At 37.9% G+C, this 17,451-nt stretch overlaps 1 protein-coding gene across 4 annotated transcripts in view; it reads right to left on the bottom strand.

Annotated features, from left to right (window-relative positions):
- The window catches only part of LOC144631539 (uncharacterized), a 32,632-nt gene that overhangs the window by 4,814 nt on the left and 10,367 nt on the right, over positions 1 to 17,451 (bottom strand). For all 4 annotated transcript variants that reach the window (XM_078489987.1, XM_078489985.1, XM_078489986.1 and 1 more), the window contains 12 exons: positions 10,954 to 11,045; positions 8,545 to 8,724; positions 7,334 to 7,678; positions 6,790 to 6,984; positions 5,711 to 5,833; positions 4,931 to 5,065; positions 2,790 to 2,900; positions 2,339 to 2,368; positions 1,907 to 2,054; positions 1,293 to 1,364; positions 864 to 935; positions 79 to 150 (listed from right to left, as the gene is read on the bottom strand). In XM_078489987.1, the coding sequence (XP_078346113.1) occupies positions 79 to 150; positions 864 to 935; positions 1,293 to 1,364; positions 1,907 to 2,054; positions 2,339 to 2,368; positions 2,790 to 2,900; positions 4,931 to 5,065; positions 5,711 to 5,833; positions 6,790 to 6,984; positions 7,334 to 7,678; positions 8,545 to 8,724; positions 10,954 to 11,026 (1,556 nt within the window). In that variant the 5' untranslated portion in view covers positions 11,027 to 11,045. The remainder of the gene's footprint in view (positions 1 to 78; positions 151 to 863; positions 936 to 1,292; positions 1,365 to 1,906; positions 2,055 to 2,338; positions 2,369 to 2,789; positions 2,901 to 4,930; positions 5,066 to 5,710; positions 5,834 to 6,789; positions 6,985 to 7,333; positions 7,679 to 8,544; positions 8,725 to 10,953; positions 11,046 to 17,451) is intronic.

Here is a 17,451-nt window from a genome sequence, read left to right on the forward strand (position 1 = left end):
AGGTATATAATTTTCAAAGGCGTAAAGATTAGTTACATACATATAAAGTTCTGGATATCCAGAAGTGTGAGTACTTACAATTCAGTTAGCGAGGATAACCCTTGAAATGTTCCAGACCGTAATACTCGTAGCTTGTTTCGTTCAAGTTTCCTAGAAGCGGACAACGGCAGAAAAGAAACAGAGATCAATACCCTCATTCGGAACAACAACAAACAGCCGTATTGTATTCAAGGTAGCTTAAAGGGAATGTGTTATGGATTTTAGCCAAATTGAGGCATGGAAAAAGACCATCAAATTTGGTGAAATATAAAAAATAACCTCTTAAAACAATGAAGTAACATTTTAATAATGCAGCAAATACAAAAAAAGATACGGATGGCCAAAAGTGGCGAAGATTAAAATGGATTGCAAAATGGGTTTTTGAAATTATTGCTGGGCTGAACAGTTTTTAAAGTTAATCTCGTTTGCTTGTAACTCAGTTTAAATTATATAAACGCCCGGGAGACACATTTGGTTGTAGTGAAGCTATGGTTTTGTCATTTAGATCGATAGAAGTTATTTCTTTGCAGACCTTAAGTTTCATAGAAAGTATTTGGCAAAACTTCATAAAATAAACCTAACTCAGCCGTGACAAAGTCCCTTTAATTCATTACACCTACGCTTCTTGATCTATGATTGGATTAAACAGCTCGCGCCATCAGATGCAAAACCCAAAAACCTGTCACAACTAAGTCGCTTGTTTTCCTGCTCTTGAAATAGAGCACTGGGAAACTTGCATGGATTAGAACTATTGAAAGCAATAACTTATCTTTCAACAAATTCAACAACACATGATATTTGGAACAGTGTTCGTTCATACTTACAAAATTTTAAGCCTCTGTAGATGAATGAAAGAATTTGGCTCAATACTTTCGATAGGATTACCCGTTAGGTCGCTGTGAGAAAAAAAAATGCTTTTTTAAACAATTTTGGTACGATCTCAAAATATTAATGTTCCATATCCATTATTTTACATTTTTTTTAATGTTGGTTGTGAGTTTGGTGGTACAAGTACATTAAGACTACTTCTATTAATAATATTTTTCTTTATTAATATTAAGACCATCCTGGAGAAATTTGTATTGAAATTGTGACGAGAAATTGGATGTTGACCAGTCTTGGAAATTCAAGAATATAGATTTTGAGCAAATATATTAGTTCTCCCTTCAAAGGCTAATTTTCTTTATCAGTTAAATGTTTGCATGTATACAAGTGCTCTCAATAGACATTTTACTTGCGCGTTCACAACTTACATTTCTTCAAGATTGTTGTATCTTTGAAAACTGGATCTCTCAATATTTGTTATCTTCTTGTCTTTTATCAACCTGTCACAAGACAACAAATACAACCAAAAATGTGCAGTAATGATTATCAGTAAAGAATTAAACATTAATTATAAAAAGATCCATGTAGTGTTTTTGATTGGTTGCCAGTTGGTTTCCAGTTTTGAATTTTTGCGCGCAAATAATAGCCTTTCAGAGACATTACACAGAATTAATGACACTATTTTACAAGAAGTTTTCGGCAAGAAACTTAGATGCATGTTTCTCGAGCTAAGAAAAACTTGAGTTCTCGAACAGGCTTTAAAATTAAAATTAAGGCAAATTCTCTATGACATTAAGAATTTAATGATTGATATCCATAAGTCTTGCATGCTACATCAAGATTCAAACTCTGCCAATGATGGTTTTCACATTAGAAATAACTCACGTTGTTTGCCAGGGGTAAACAATAAAATGATGCCGAAACTGCGTGAAACTTAAAGTATTTTCGCCTCAATACTGACACCAAAGCATGCAGGCTATTGTCAGTTGAATTTTTTGTTATATATAAGGCGTGTTTTTCGCCAATTTTTGCAGTAACTTACAACTTTGTGATCTTGACGGGTAAATAAGTGGGTATACCCGTGAGGTCTTGCCTGGAACACATGGCCAATGATTTGACTTCACGGGGTGGTTCATCACCAAGGGAGGCTTCCCAGCCTCCTTTGACACAGTGGCCGGTCCATCTACAAGCTAAGAATAGAACAAACTCAAACATACATCCAGGCTAGCATGCGCGTAAGTGATTTGTCAATTTTATGCATAAATCTTATACAAGACGAAATCATTTTAGCTAGGTCGTTTACTGTTAATCAGCCCAAGAATTAAAAGAGAAAAGCAACGTTCTTTTTTTAATAATGACAACAACCACTAGCGACATTCGCAAATGCGAAACCGGCTGGGGGCTATGATAGAAAGCTGTATCGGTGTATAATACATCAATTGCAATTTAAGACCATAACGGAGAAATTTTTTACCTTGCACCTTGTAGGGACAGCCGTCAAGCTCTGTGTGAGAGAAAACGATCTTAGTTTGTCTAGAAAAAGGTTTTATGTTCTAATTGTTGGCGACACTTGCCTTCTGAGAGACATCGTTGTTAAGCAAAGAGATAGACGGATGGATGAAAGTAAAGACAGACAGAGACAGACAGACAGACAGACAGACAGACAGAAGGTGGGGTGGATGAATGGATGTAAAGACAGATGGACGTGCAGACGGACGAACGAACGAATGGACGTACGGACAGACGAACGGTTGGACGAACGGACGGACGGATGGATGGATGGATGATTGAATGGAAAGAAAGTCAGACAAGTCAGACAGATAGAGGAATGGGAGGAAGAATATGGATGGACAGGCAGACAGACAAAATGACCTACGAACGGCAGAATGAAAAGATGGATAGTTATTGAGATAAAACTGAGTTACCATCACTCCTGTCCCCACAGTCATCTTTGCCGTCGCATCGCCAGTAATCTGGGACACACAACTTGTTTGAACACTTGAACCAGTTACTGAAGTTACAAGGTTTGTCCAGGGCTATCGAATTAATTTAAAATTAAAAAAAAAAATAAAATATTGGTAAGCGTTTTCGTATCCGAATTTATTGAAATTGGCTTCAGAAGAAGCTTAATTATTATCGCTTCTTTGGTGTTAATCTATCTTAGTACACTAGCTGTTAGTTGTAATTATAACTTAGTGGGTGGGAGTGTGTAGGGCGTTTCTCGAAACTCTTACCCTATTTCGTAATTTCCCTCTACCATACCCCAAAGTCGATATCCTGTTTCAGACCAGGGGCCCGTTTCTAGAAGGTCCCGAAATGTTTTCGCACCCGGAAAACCATAGCAAAATCTCAAACCCTACGATTATACAGAGCCGTTTTATTCACATATTGTTAATGTAAGCAGATGTTCCCTTCATACAAAGTTTCAGGGCTATACACTTCTCTGTTTTTAAGATATAAATAACTTAAAATAGCTTTGCAGGCCCGAAAATTAAATTTCCGGGGCTTCCGAAAAAGGGGCCCCAGACCTTACTCAGGAACTGTTTTGATTTGTGTAAATACGGTATTTAAGATGGGATACAAATTACTGACGTTTTCAAATCTCTCTTTTCAAGGGAAGAATAATAACCATGATAAAAATAGTTTCTTTCAAATATCACATCAAACTACTGACCAGAGTACATGAACCATACCCTATTTCCACACTTTCCACACAGCGGTCAAACGCAAAAATTGACGTCACTTCCGGTTTTTGGCACCTCGAACTTTTCTAAGAATTTCACTCGAAAGCGTCGCACACTTTTGTAGGAAATTGTTATAGAAATAGCACGGTGAGAGAAAATTTCAAGCTGGGAAACTCAGTGGATAACAATGATCAAATTTCCAATGAATAAGCAGCGTATAAACCTTAACTTTCCAGTGACGGCGTTAACTTTTGGCTTGAAGTGAACGATTTCGGAAATTTAAGAGGTTTGTATGGAGCAGGTTGAAGCAGTTTTGGTGGAATCTGCACACGCACGCGGCTTTTGACCGCTGTGTGCCCTATTTCAGACCAAAACGGCTCGAAAACCATACCCTTTTACGCCGCACATATCTCCTCCTGTCATAACCCTACCAAAGCTTTCGTTAGGTTTGATAGAGCTGATAGCTAATTCCTAAACCAGCTAAATTACAGTTGAACCTCTCTAATACGGACACCGAAGGGCAGAGCGCAGTGTCCGTATCAGAGAGGTGTCCGTATTATAGAGGTCACTACTATGACGTCTCGTTTGACTTCATTGGCAGCTTAAAGTATTTAGTAACTCGTGATGTTCTGCAATGCAATGCTGCAGGTAAAAATTAACACTAAGCACAAATCCGAAGACGTCTTAGATGAATAAAGCGTTACGTTGGTATTTTTGTAACCACAAACAGGAAATTGCATTACGAACACAAAATATCTTCGCCTGATCCGCAATAAAAAAGGTGAAGTTTATATGAATTTGTTCCCTGGGGCCGAGATCCCGGGGGGGCACTCCCATACATGAGCTATATAGGTATGTGCCGCTGTGAAGGGTATGGTTTTCAAACAGTTTAGTCTGGGATAGGGTATAGAAATCAGAGAGTTTTGGTCTAGAAAAGGGTAGCATTTACCGGGAAACCGATCGACGGTGACAAACATAGTCCAGAAACTCGGAAGAGAAAGAGGCTTTCCTAAACGTAAATAAAATCATCGCGGCATCGTTGTTCACAGATGGTTTTCCATTAAAACACTGATAATGATACAGTTCTAACAAAATGCAAGTCTGGGATAGGGTAGGGATTTTCAGTGTCTAGTCTAGTATAGGGTTGCAAAAATCAGCTGAACATGGTCTGGTATAGGGTAAGGGCTTCAAATTCCCAGCGGCACACCCCACCCAAAAATATACCGGGTGCCCCCCCCGGGGCCGAGATTTAGCATTCGTTTTCCGTATTAGAGAGTTCCCGTATTATAGAGTTTTTTAAAAGAAAATATATGAGAATTTTGTCGGGACATCGGAGATTGTTCGTAATAGAGAGGTGTCCGTACGGAAAGGTTCGACTGTACCTTGACTATTGTTTGTGTTTCCACCACAGTGATCTTCGTCGTCACACTTTCTGTTCAGAACAAAAAGGATCGGTTTCTTGTTTGGTATTTTCACCGTATGAAGTACATTACATACATCAGGATTCATCATTGCAGCTGCAAAGCAAACGCATTTCACATGTTCATTTTGCTGTGAAAAATAAGTTTCCCCGCTCTAGAGGGACGTTGATGGGCCCAAAATATTTCATAGTGATGAAGTCAGCCCTTACTACAAAACTGCGTGCAGTGTCTTTGGTCGGCTTTTCCTCGGTCGGTTTTACCGACCGTTCTTTTAACAGAATACCTTATTATAGGAAATTAACGCTTCATGGAATTAACGCGAATTTCAAAAATTCGCGTTAATTTAAGTCGCGTTAATTTTTGTTAACATTAATTTCCATTATTTTGGAACCAATTTCTGGATGCAGTCCAGACGTCTTGACTAGTAGGAAAAGGCATAATTTCACCAGGGTGAAAATCTGCCGGATCACTAAAACTGTGAAAAACGCTCGAGGCGCTCAGTTTCCTTTGTATTAAAGTAAACTTGTTCCCGTGTTCTCAACAAGTTCTATTTTTCCGTTGTGTTTGTCGCGTTAAATTCCTTCATTTTGAGATGTTACCCCCTCTTTCACGTTAATTGTCCTTTGTTGGGAAGTAATTTTTCCTTCAATTCGCATTAATTTAAGTCGCGTTTTAAAATTCAAATACCATAATTAACACAAGCGTTAATTTCCTATAATAAGGTAGTCATGTATAACTTACGACAATCTGTTTCATCAGATTCGTCAGCACAGTGTGAATAGCCATCACAGCGGTGTTTTTTGTCAATGCATTGCTTCCACCAATGATAGTTCTTGCATTCAAACTTGTTTGCGCCACACGACACTAGAAATAGCAAAAAGACCATGAATGTTTTTGTTTAATTAAAGGCACATTTTTTGACATCAATATTTTACATCATGACACTGTCTGCGTTCTAGCCTAGTGGCTTGGGCCCGGTTGCATAAAGCAACTTAAGTTTAAGGTGATTCCCTTGAAATAGAACTGCTCATACTCATAGATTTCCAACCAAACTTTGTTGGTTGTTTACATTAAGGGAAGTTAAATTTCGAAATAAAAAAGGAGGTTCACCGTATTCGTTTAGGGGCAGGAAGACCTTGTATTTACCATACATACAAAGTACACGTTTTCGGTGATAATGTATTATTCTGCCATAGAAATTGATCTTATTCATTTTATAGAAAACATCGTTTTCTCTCTCTCGCGAGTCAAGCTGCATAGAAAAAAGCCGCCATTTTGTTTCTGTGCGCGCGCTAATTACGCGTAAAATTCTGCGCAGTTAGGATGCGCAATGCAATACTAGGAAATCACCTTAAGTGGGATTTTCTGCTACCATTCCCTTTGCTCCTGAAGGTATTTTTGCACCATTTCAGCAGAAAATGCATTGCATTAAAGAGTATGAGAAACACAATACCGGTGTGAAAAAATCCTCAGGAACACAGAAACAGTTGCACAAAATCTCACTTAAGTTGCTTCATGCATCCAGGCCCTGGCACTTATCTCTGGTTTATTAGCGTGAAACATGTTATGAGTATTTCTTATCACCCTGAATGGGATATGCTTGTCCCTTGCAGGGTTACCCCAGCATTTAACCCACCAGTACCTTTTTATACACCTGGGTGAAGAGAAGAACTGTAAAAGCAAAGTGTCTTGCCCTAGATCACAACACAAGGACCCCGATCAGGTCTCGAAACCGGACCGCTTAATCCCGAGTCTAGCGCACTAACCATTAGGGCATCGCACCTCCTAAGGAAGTGGGTGAAAAATAAAAATTCTCGTACCATTCTCTGTGACGCAATGTCCTCTCTTCCTGTCTCGGTCATAGTTGTCCGTGACAGAACACCACGGGTCGCTCAAAGCAGCAGATTCGGCATCTTCCTCTGTGCACTCATTGTACAGTCGTCCTTTGTAGGTGAAAGGAAAAACACAACAAGCACCACCGCCATTGCCTCCGTATGAACGAACACTGCAGTCTCCTAAAAATAGGTGTGGATTTAATTTTGTTTTTGCATTTATTAAATTATAAAGATAAAGATTGGTCTGTCAAAAGTTCCAGCCGCGGACGAAATAGTTTGCGCAAGAAATTGATTTTCCTTGCTCAACCTAACAATCATTACAGTCAACTCTCTCTAAAATGGACACCGTCGGGACCGGCTCCAACTGTCAGTCTTAGAGAGGTGTCCGTCTTATAGGGAGTTTAGCTGCAGTAAAATGATTAAAGAACGGCAGGGACGGGACCAACACCAGGTGTCCATCTTGTAGATGTGTCTGTCTAATAAACGTGTACGGTGTTGAAATGCGTAGCCGTTTGTTGGTAGTACTTACCTGAATCATAATAAGCCCGGAATCCTTTAAACTTATCGCCACGATTCGCCTGGAATACAACCAACATCTGATTTCCACTTGATCTTACACCCGTCGGGATCTCACTGCCACAGAATGTCCCGAGGGACGGGTCTGTAGTGTTGAGTCCGTCATACACCCGCACATATGCATGCTCGCATCCGCTGCTATTCTCTAAATCGAAGTCGGTGAAATTTAACTTGATGTGATTGGCTGATTCAATAGTTATCTTCCAGACACACGTGGTGCTACTTCTGTAGTTATGAGGAAAGTTTGAAGAAGAAATAACTCCGGCCACTTGTGTACGGATTCCACCACAGCTGTCACCTGCAATTGAAAAGCAGGGCGAGCTGTGAATTCTAGTAAGCTTTCTATGCTAGTTTGTTTGGGCCGGCTCTACAAACGTGTAAAAAACCCCGTGGAAATTGATTTAGCAAAGCAAGGTTAGTGTTTAGGAGCAAAATCAAATCAATAGCAATTTTAACTGGGGTAAAAATAAAGTTGTTGTTGTTAAAGTAACCTTACTTGGCGTACGCAAATCACGGTTTTCCCGCGCTTAGCACCGGCTTCATATTTTCCCGTGCTTTACATTGGTTGTCGGGATGTTTTCCCGCACTTGGAACCGCTTGGATATTTTCCCGCGCTTGGCACCGGCTTGATATTTTCCCGCGCCTTTCAGCGGTTGTCGGGATGTTTTCCCGAGCGTGGCACTGCTTGGATATTTTCCCGCGCTTCGCACCGGTTGTCGGGATGTTTCCCCGCGCTTCGCACCGTTTGTCGAAATGTTTTTCCGCGCTTTGTAGCGGTTTAATTGTTTTTTCGCACTTAGCACTAGGCTCGTTTACCTGCCGCTGTTCGGAAAATGAGCCGACCACACCCAAGAGAGCGGCCGAAATCGAGCCTAGCTTGGCACGGGTCGCATGTTTTTTCCGCGCTTAACACCAATTGCATATTTTTGCTTTTAGCTATTTAATACTGGTTCTGATTCCGATATTCGTGTTTGCTGTGATTTATGCGATGTGATAATTTTGATTTTGGTTTAATGACTTGACATTTAATAATGATAATCGAAAACACAAATTTGTAACTCCCTCGAGAACCGCCAACCTCCTTTCTCCGCCCCCTCCTTAGTCTTCCCTCGTCCCTAGCCAAGATCGTCCTCGTTCAGAATTGTAACAGAACTTGAAACTCACCGTTCCGCCGGCAGGGATGCTTTATGCTGCTACCGTCTTCGGGGAAACACCATGGATGACGCCATTGCTTACTCCAGTCCTCCTCGGTCACGTCTGCGGTGCACTCGGTATAGTTGCGGTTGTTAAACTCAAATGGCAGCTTGCAACATTTGTTGTTTTCTGTCACAAACGGACATGATTCTAGTGAGAGAACAAATAGCAATCATTCAAAGATCTTTAAATCTGCTTGTCTATAATTTACTCGAATGGGAACAGGTCTCTTTTTTGCTTTGCAAGGTGGGTTTTAATTTTTTAAAACCCCAGTGTGTGACCATTCAAATGAAAGCTATTGAGCAGTTCTTTCATGTGATGCTGCTGTTTAAGCTGTGCAAGATGGTTCTCACTTTCAAATCTGTGGATGAAACCCTAGTGTGCGACCATTCAAACGAAAGCTATTGAGCAGTTCTTTCATGTGGTGTTGTTTGTTATGCTCTGCAAGGTGGTTCCAACTTTGAATCTGTGGATGAAACCCAAGTGTGCGACCATTCAAACGAAAGCTATGAATAAGCAGTTATTTCACGTGGTTCTGGGGAAACCCTAGTGTTTTATAGCTATTAATAAGTACTTTCATTCGGTACTGTCTGTTACGCTGTACAAAGTGGTTGTAACTTTCAAATCTGTGAATAAAAAAAACCCTTGTGTGCGAATAATGTTGATTCTGCAAGACTTTCAAACCTTACGGGTTAAGTGGGGGATGAAACCGCCGTTATGTATAACCATTCAAATGACAGATAAACAGAATCTCTTTTCTCTCTAACTGTTTAGTCTTTGGTCGAAACCCTGGTGTGTTGCAATTTAAATGAAAGATATACAGAAGTATAATAATGCGCAAGGTAGTTCTAACTTTTCAGTGTGCAGATGAAACCCTAGTGTGTAACAATTCAAGTAAAAGCTATCGAGCAGTACTTTCATGGGGCATTGTTTATACTGCTGTAGACTAAAAGTGGTTCTTATTTATCAATTTATCAGTGGATGGGAGCCTAATGTGTGACCATTTAAATGAAAGCTTTCGAACATTACTTTCACTTGATTTTAATATTTTCTAAAATAAAAATTGGGACTCTTCAATTTTTTTTCTAATTTTATACTCCGAAAGTGAACGGTTTATGAGAGTTTCATACAAGCCAACAAGGCTTAAAATAAAACTACCATTTTTTAAGGCGAGGAGAGCAAACTTTGATGCAGTTATATTGCGTGCAAATTTCTTGGAATATATACACCCTTGTTATAAATTATCTGTGTAATTTACTTTTGTCATTCGGTTATTTACCACAAGCTCGATTTGACAAATGTCGCCCATTCGTCAAGTTAATTGGAGAGAATTCTTTAGAGAAGTCAGAGAAGGATTACGTGCTTGTAAAATTCGCGTTTGTGATACAGCTACTTCATAAATGGCCGGATCACTTTTCATTAACATTCTCTTCAATCTGCAGCTCGCTTACTTGTGAAATTCAAATTATAAACACATTATGTCAAGCAGGATTATGCTATAATCGTAAAATGATATAAGCAGACCGCAAAACATGTCAATGACGGACAATTTATCAGCTAAATGAATAAGGCACAAATCCGTGAAATTTGTGATTTATATGCTAAATTCCCTTTAAACAATATATGAACTGAAATAACAAGAAGGGGTAAATGATATAAGTAAAATATATCGGGTGTATCTTGAAAGAAAAATCCGTTTGAATAAAGTCCAGTTTTAATTTGCATTGGGCTATTCAATTTATAATGAAAAAGCCGGCATTGCGTGGAGAATTCACAGCAGAAAAAATACTCATTCAAATAGATATCAAACTGAGATGGGTTTGTACAGATGTCTTTAATTTAACGACTTAAAATTGCAAAGGAAAACGATTTTTTTTCTTAACCGGATTACAATTTGTCGAAACTCCCCTTTTTTCTCGTGTTGAACATCGAGTCTCTAAAGGAATAAAGATGGGCCATGGCCTGATGTAAATGGGTTAAAGTTTTATTCTGAAATGCCTTGGTAAATTTTTTAAGAAACTTATTTTCTGCATCACTTATCAGTTATGGAATACTTAACATTAACGGGGGGCATCGAAATAAAAATTGTCCACGCTTATAACGGCACGGAAACTCGGTTTATCCGTTTTCTTTTCACCAGATGTGTTACATGAATAAGAAGTATCGCCAACGTTTATTCCTCTCTTGGCAATTATTCAAAAACACTTAACAACATCGACAAAAACCCTTTCGACAGAAAAAGACTTAATTAAACAGACATGGGCTGTACATCAGTGCTTTTAAACACTTAGCGTAGATAGACCGTGCAAATAAAAAATTCACACACGTTAGAAGTCCATACAAGAATTATTTGAACAGATATTACATTTGTATACTTACGTTTTTTCGTCCGCGTGTTTGTAATCCAAAGAGAGACGAGCACGACAGCAAGAAGGTCCCGCGAGCTTAGCATTTTCCACAGCAATGATCTCCTGGGAATTAAAAATGTTAAAGACAGTGTATTACTTTTGAGGCAGCTGCTCTCTGTATCTTTTCAATAAAATTGAATATTTATATCGAGGGCCGTATCTTACTGAAGCGCACGGATTGTATGGAAAGCGTATTTAAATACACGTTGATATTTGGCGATAACTGTGTTGTACAATATCTAATGTTTTGTCTGAATTCTCGAGAAATCTACCTGTAGCGACTCCCGCCGAGAACATTACCAAAATGATTTTGAATCCCCGCTGAAATGTCAAAAGACCAAAGGGTGAACTTCTTTAGAAAAGAAATGAAACTCAATTAACTTTTACTTTACTGCGTAAAATAGTTTTAACTGGCGAAAAAATAGAGTTCAGACCATTGAGACTGTATTTTCTTCGTCTGACAAATTAGAATTTTCTCGGGCGTTGATAGTTTGGCGACGGGCGCGTTTGAGGACTGAGCTTAGCTGCGATAAATGAAAAATGGGCACAGAAAAATAAATAAATCCCCGTTATTAAGATAAACGTCAGAGGTAAATATCAACTCTCGGTATGATGGCAGATATTGGTCGTGGGGTTTTCAATATTAAGATTAAACTGACGTTTTGATTTCAAATTATAATGTCGGCAAACTTGCTAAAGTGGATAAAAATGAAAGGCTAAATCACAGAAAAATTTGTTCGCCCACAAATCATACGTCAGATCCCTAACTAATGACAAACAAAGGACTTTATTGACCCTTGCAATTTAATGATTAAAATATTCTATTTGGACTTTTCTTCAATAAAAGGGTCATAAATCAGTGTTTGATAGAGGAGAGGCGCTGCGCTCAAATATTACACGTAATTTGCATTTAAAGTGAAATCTATTCCATTCGCGATTTGACCCTCTCTCAGTGGTAAGAATATTCGCCTCATTTCATTACCTATCTTTGCTGCTAATTTTAAGTGGAAATCATCATGATGATGAAAACCACGGGGCTTAAAAACAACAGAGAATTTTGCGTTTAATTTGCGCTTGATTTTAAGTTAGAAACGAAAAATGTGATTGAATATAACTCTATGAAATTGTGCAAAACTTCGAGAAACATTTCGTAAAAATTGAATTCAAGAAACTGTTAGAATCTCAACACACTTAATTTTTTTGGATTTCGAATCGTGACTTCAAGAAATTATCTTATTCAGTCTGGTGTTAAGTATGAATAAATGTTCTACTCAGTTGACCAATCACCACCGCAGAACACTTAAACTCATAACGATCATACAGCGAGAGCAAATGAATCCCATTTTCAAGGATAATTAAGTGGACTTCATTGCATAAGCAGACCAACATCACTATCTTGTATGCATAATAGGTTAACCATGAGGCTTGAAAGCCGACAGTAATACTTAATATTCACTGCGTCGCTGGATTGGTTTAAGATAGAGAGAGCTGACTATATAAGATTCGAAAGGGGGGCCTGGGAAGGTTTCGCCAAGACGTAAAAGGAAAGGTAAATAATAACAGTAGGTAATTTCAGCAAGTTGAGCGTTTTTGTAAACATCAATTTTGGAGAGTGTATCCTTTATCATATGCCCAAGCTGCCTGATTATTTGATTTATGGTCCTCGCTAGTGAACGAAGATCGTGACATTACTGTGTGAGCGGTGCCTAACGAAAACATCGTTGTCAATACTCCAGAAAACGTAGCACGAGCGCTCTCGACCACTCACGAATGCTCACGAACATTCATTCATTCATTCATTCAGTCGGTCGGTCGGTCGGTCGGTCGGTCGGTCATTCATTCGTTCGTTCGTCTGTTCGTTTAATCGTTCGCTCGCTTCCTCTTTCGTTCGTTCGTTGGTTTGGAGGAAAATCTACACGAAGTCACATGAATGACTGCATGAAGCTCTTTTTTCCCTGAATTAACTTTGCAATCAGTTAAATAAAGTGATAATTTATTCTATCTTTTAAAACTGTGGATTTATAAATGTTAATATTTGACTCTGTTAATTTATTCAGGAAACGGAAGCAAGTTTTAATGTTCAAAACGATTTCGGTAGGAAATTAAGACTTTTGCTGCGGTTTCGTTGAGAGCTGAAATCTACAACCCCAAGCATTAAGTTTTGTACCTTGTAACGAAAAATGCTTTCTCTGATGGCATACATAAAGACCCAGTCTACATTAAAAAAGAATTTCATGCTATGTCTAATGCCAGCTATTTGTGAATATATACCACAATTAACCCCAGGGCGGTACTCGCGATTTTAAGTGACGAGGATGATCGAATGGGGGCAAAAATCATGACCCCAAAAAATTCTTAGGGCTTCCAACAAAACACAAAAAAATCCCAAGACCAAAGTAAAGCGACACCATCGTCAACTATTAAACAACAACAAAACATGTTTGTTTGTACTTTATTCGCAGAACTATGTAGCTAAGGCATTACCTCGAATCTTTAGATTGTTTTAAATACCCAAAAAATCTCTACTTAAATCAAGCCACCCAAAAAATACCTGCCAAATTTTCTTGCCACAAAAAATCCCGAAATCGAAAATTTCTAACCCCAAAAAAACTTCGATCATCCCCGTCGCTTGAAATCCCGAGTACCCCCCTGGGCAATTAACAATCAACTTTCAATTTGACTGAGTTCTCGGGCAAATTAAGGCATGGGTCAACAGTTACTTCCCTCAAAAAAAGTGAGGGGGTGGTCTAACTTCTAAGGCGTTGTTCATTACAACATAAAATTGTAGTTGACAGATGAGTCTCCAACAGTGATGATTTTTTGACATGTCGAAGTTATGCAAATTAGGTCACGTGACTTAATACGCTAAATAATCGTAGAAAATCTTTAAGCGAAATTGGGAACAGTTTATAGCAAGAGAAATTCAATTTGAATGGTACAAGACAAGTCCTAATAGTAACAGCAAGGAAACTGTGCTTGGCAATTATTGAATATTTGATTGATTTTGGAAATAAACAGCTTTTTATACTAGTACCCAGTCTCCCAGTAAAAGTGTTCTGTCTTTTGTAACGTTTCCTTTGAAATATTTTAACATTTCCAAGCACAGAAACAATGTACCTAATCGCCTTAAAGTTAAAAAACTGACAGCAATTTTAAGGAAGCAGGAAAAAGTGTTCCCGTTTTACGTAAGGTTTTTTTTGCGCCTTAAGAGGTCACGTGACCTAATTTGCATATTTTAGACATGCTAAAATGAAAACAATTGATAATCCATGGTTCTGGGAAAGTTTCATGCTGCTACAACTAAAGCTTCAAGAGAAAGACTACCCCCTCACTTTCTGGGCGAATATCGAGAGGCCCATGCCTTAATTTGCTTGAGTTGCTTATTTACGATGCAATGCAAGCGAACTTAGTGGAACAACAAGATGTCCCATCTCAAAAAGTTTCAAAAGCTTAATCATACCTGAATTTGAACGGAACTGCAATGGAGTTATAAACTGGAGTGTCAGTGTTTTTCGAGAAAACTGACACTTTTGCTTTTCGGCTTTAGCTAAATTCTGTGTAGGCACAGTAAAAATTAACACATCACCGCCTTCCTTGGCTAAACAAGGCAAAATTGTTGTGGAAGCAAATGTATCTCAATTTTTATCCGCGCTGAAAACAGATGTTTCGGAAGCTTATCAGTTTCTTCGTGTAAACAAAAAATTGTTACTCCAAACATTTCATCGGGCTGCATTCCTGATACAATGATGATTCCGAAAATGGCCGCATTTATTTAGAAAGACGAATAATAATGTTTAAAACTAGAAGTTCTCCATGAAAAGTGAAGTGCTGCCGTTAACACTTCAAGAACAAATAAATGTACAGAAAAGTAACTTTATTTTAAATGTACATAAGTATAGAAAAGATAAACAAAAGTGCATGCATATGAAGTATACGGTAAGATGCAAGACATTCTTAAAAATCGAAATACCCACCCACCTCAGTTAAAACAACTCGTATTATTACGTTTAATTTTTTTTATATAAAATTTCAATCCTGTTGTGCCAGTTTTTTAAGGTTGTACACAACGCTGCTTAAAAAAAGTAAACTATGAATTACAAGTAGACAAAAAGAAGCTAAAAAGAGGGAAAATGTTTATCAAAAAAGCAATACATTTGCCTTAGGAAACAAAGAGCTTTTAAATTCTTTACGTGCGGAAACACACGCATGGATATTTTTCCAGATGCTGACCGCTCTGTTCATCAAAGACATCATACAAAGCCAACGGGGTTACACCTTTCTATTCTGAATTCCAAAAGGTGTTTCCTTTTTTGCGAGAGAAGAGAAATATCTTCTTGAAAATTCAAAATGGCACCATATGAGAGGCTGTTTACAGACTGTTACGCCGCAAATTGTAACAACTAACTCAAAATTTAACATCAACGCGAAATGTAACAACTTTTGACGCAAAATGTAACAATTTTCTAACGCGAAATGTAGCAACTTTTTTAAGCGAGAATTAAAAAAACGTCTGGTATTGAAATATAAACAAGGAAACATAAACAAACTATTCCTCTTGTCCAGCCATGCCAGACAAATTAGTAAGTAAAGTTGATAAGGCAAAATTGATAAGTAACTGCAAGTAATGGATGTGCATGTGCATACAAGGCGCCGAGTCCCGGATTGAAATCTATTTACCGTTCTTCCGGTTTCGCTTCGCGTTCACCTGATAGTTTATGATATTTAACATGCAGTTACAAAAAAGTCAATACATGCAAGTATTTTTATTAGAACTATAAGGTGTTATCGAGACAAATGCTCCAAATGAGAAAACTATCAAGGAAAACCGGAAAACGGTAAATAGATTTCAATCCGGGACTCGGCGCCTTGTATGCACATGCACATCCATTACTTGCCTTTTACAAGTGTCGCTCCCAGGGATGCTCGTCAACAATTTTGAGAAGCACCCCAGAAAGTTACCATAATCTACTTCTATGGGCGTGGCTCAAATTTATTCTTTCCCCTGAGAGGTATTAATAATAATAATAATAATAATAATAATAAAACTTTATTTAAACTCGAATTTAGAGTAGCTTGACAAGCTAATATTTCCGAGAACGAAAAATAGATAACAAAAAATTAAAATAAATTAATTAATATAGACTCTCTTATTGATAAGTAAAAAAATGACTCTGGCCATAAAAAAGCTAAGTCAAATTAAAGGCAAAAAACCATTTCTTGACAAACAGTTTACTTTGAGGACTTGTTTTAAGAGGTACCAAAATATGTAGCAACTAAAAGTTGAAATAGAGCACTCAGTCCTTAAAAGGTATGAAGAACATTTCCGTCATTTTACATAAAGTGTCCTACGGGCATTGTTGCATTCCAAAAATAAAACTTCCTGTTTATGGGTTGTTCTACATTGTATAAGGGAATCATTTTTTGAACTGGAAAATATTAGCAACAACTTTAAATGAATGAAAAAAAACCCTTAGAGATCAGATTGAAGATCAGAAAACTGACTTTTGAACACTGTTGTTATGTTAGGCCGAAAAAGCTTTTTTAAGTGCTATAAATAATTGACAAATTCTAAAAATTCATGGCAAATTTGCAAATTTTACTTTGAGTTAATTCTGGTGACCTTTAGTCCAGTTTGAGTCTAATTTTAACTAATGTGCTATGTAGACACAAATATTTTCTTCAGAAACGTCTACTTTCACAACGTGAAAGGTAGAAATAGTTCGTTAAACCATTTTAACTGGCATGTAAATACGATTCAAATCGACATTTGATTTGACAGAATTGCTAAGTTGTAAACCCAAAGTTCAATTAGCTATTAGTTTGGACGATGAAAATGCATGAAGCAATAGTTTGAGATATTTGAAGTCTGCCATACCTGCATGCAGCTCAGAAGCTAAAGCAGTGTTTCAAGTCCAAAGCAATAATGTGAAGAACTCGAATTTTGTGAAGCTTGCGACGTAATTCTCACAAAATTAAACGACAGATTGCGAGTCCTGACGTGATGTTTAGAAACTTTCTTGACATGGGGTCCTTAAGGGCCACTGAGGTAATACACATTAGTTTACGAAACTTCATTTTTATAATCATGGTTATGTTTTTAATTGCGCAGCAAAAATATAAATTATCAATGAAATTGCTTTGCCTGTAGCTTTTACACACCATTGAAAGGACTCGGCGTAAAATAAATTCGATGTTAACTGCCCGAAGCATAAATCGGTGCCTTTTGATGTCACTGAGTAGCAAAAGGCTGCAAACTATTAGAGCGTTTAAATGCTGAATTACAAATGGCAGAAATTTCCTCGAGAGATATTTAATAAGCACGTTTTCTCTTTAAGGTTTATATTTTCACGTGTCATCAACTTACATGTGTAATTAAACGAGACATTATGGCTAAGATGAAAACTTGATGGCGCCGAGTGTTAAATCGTTTCTTGTGCCTCCCTTAACTTAAAACGACAAGAGAGCTTAT

Source organism: Oculina patagonica, chromosome 12 (genome assembly GCF_052425735.1).
Source record: "Oculina patagonica isolate OP01 chromosome 12, crgOcupat, whole genome shotgun sequence".
NCBI classification, from domain to species: domain Eukaryota; kingdom Metazoa; phylum Cnidaria; class Anthozoa; order Scleractinia; family Oculinidae; genus Oculina; species Oculina patagonica.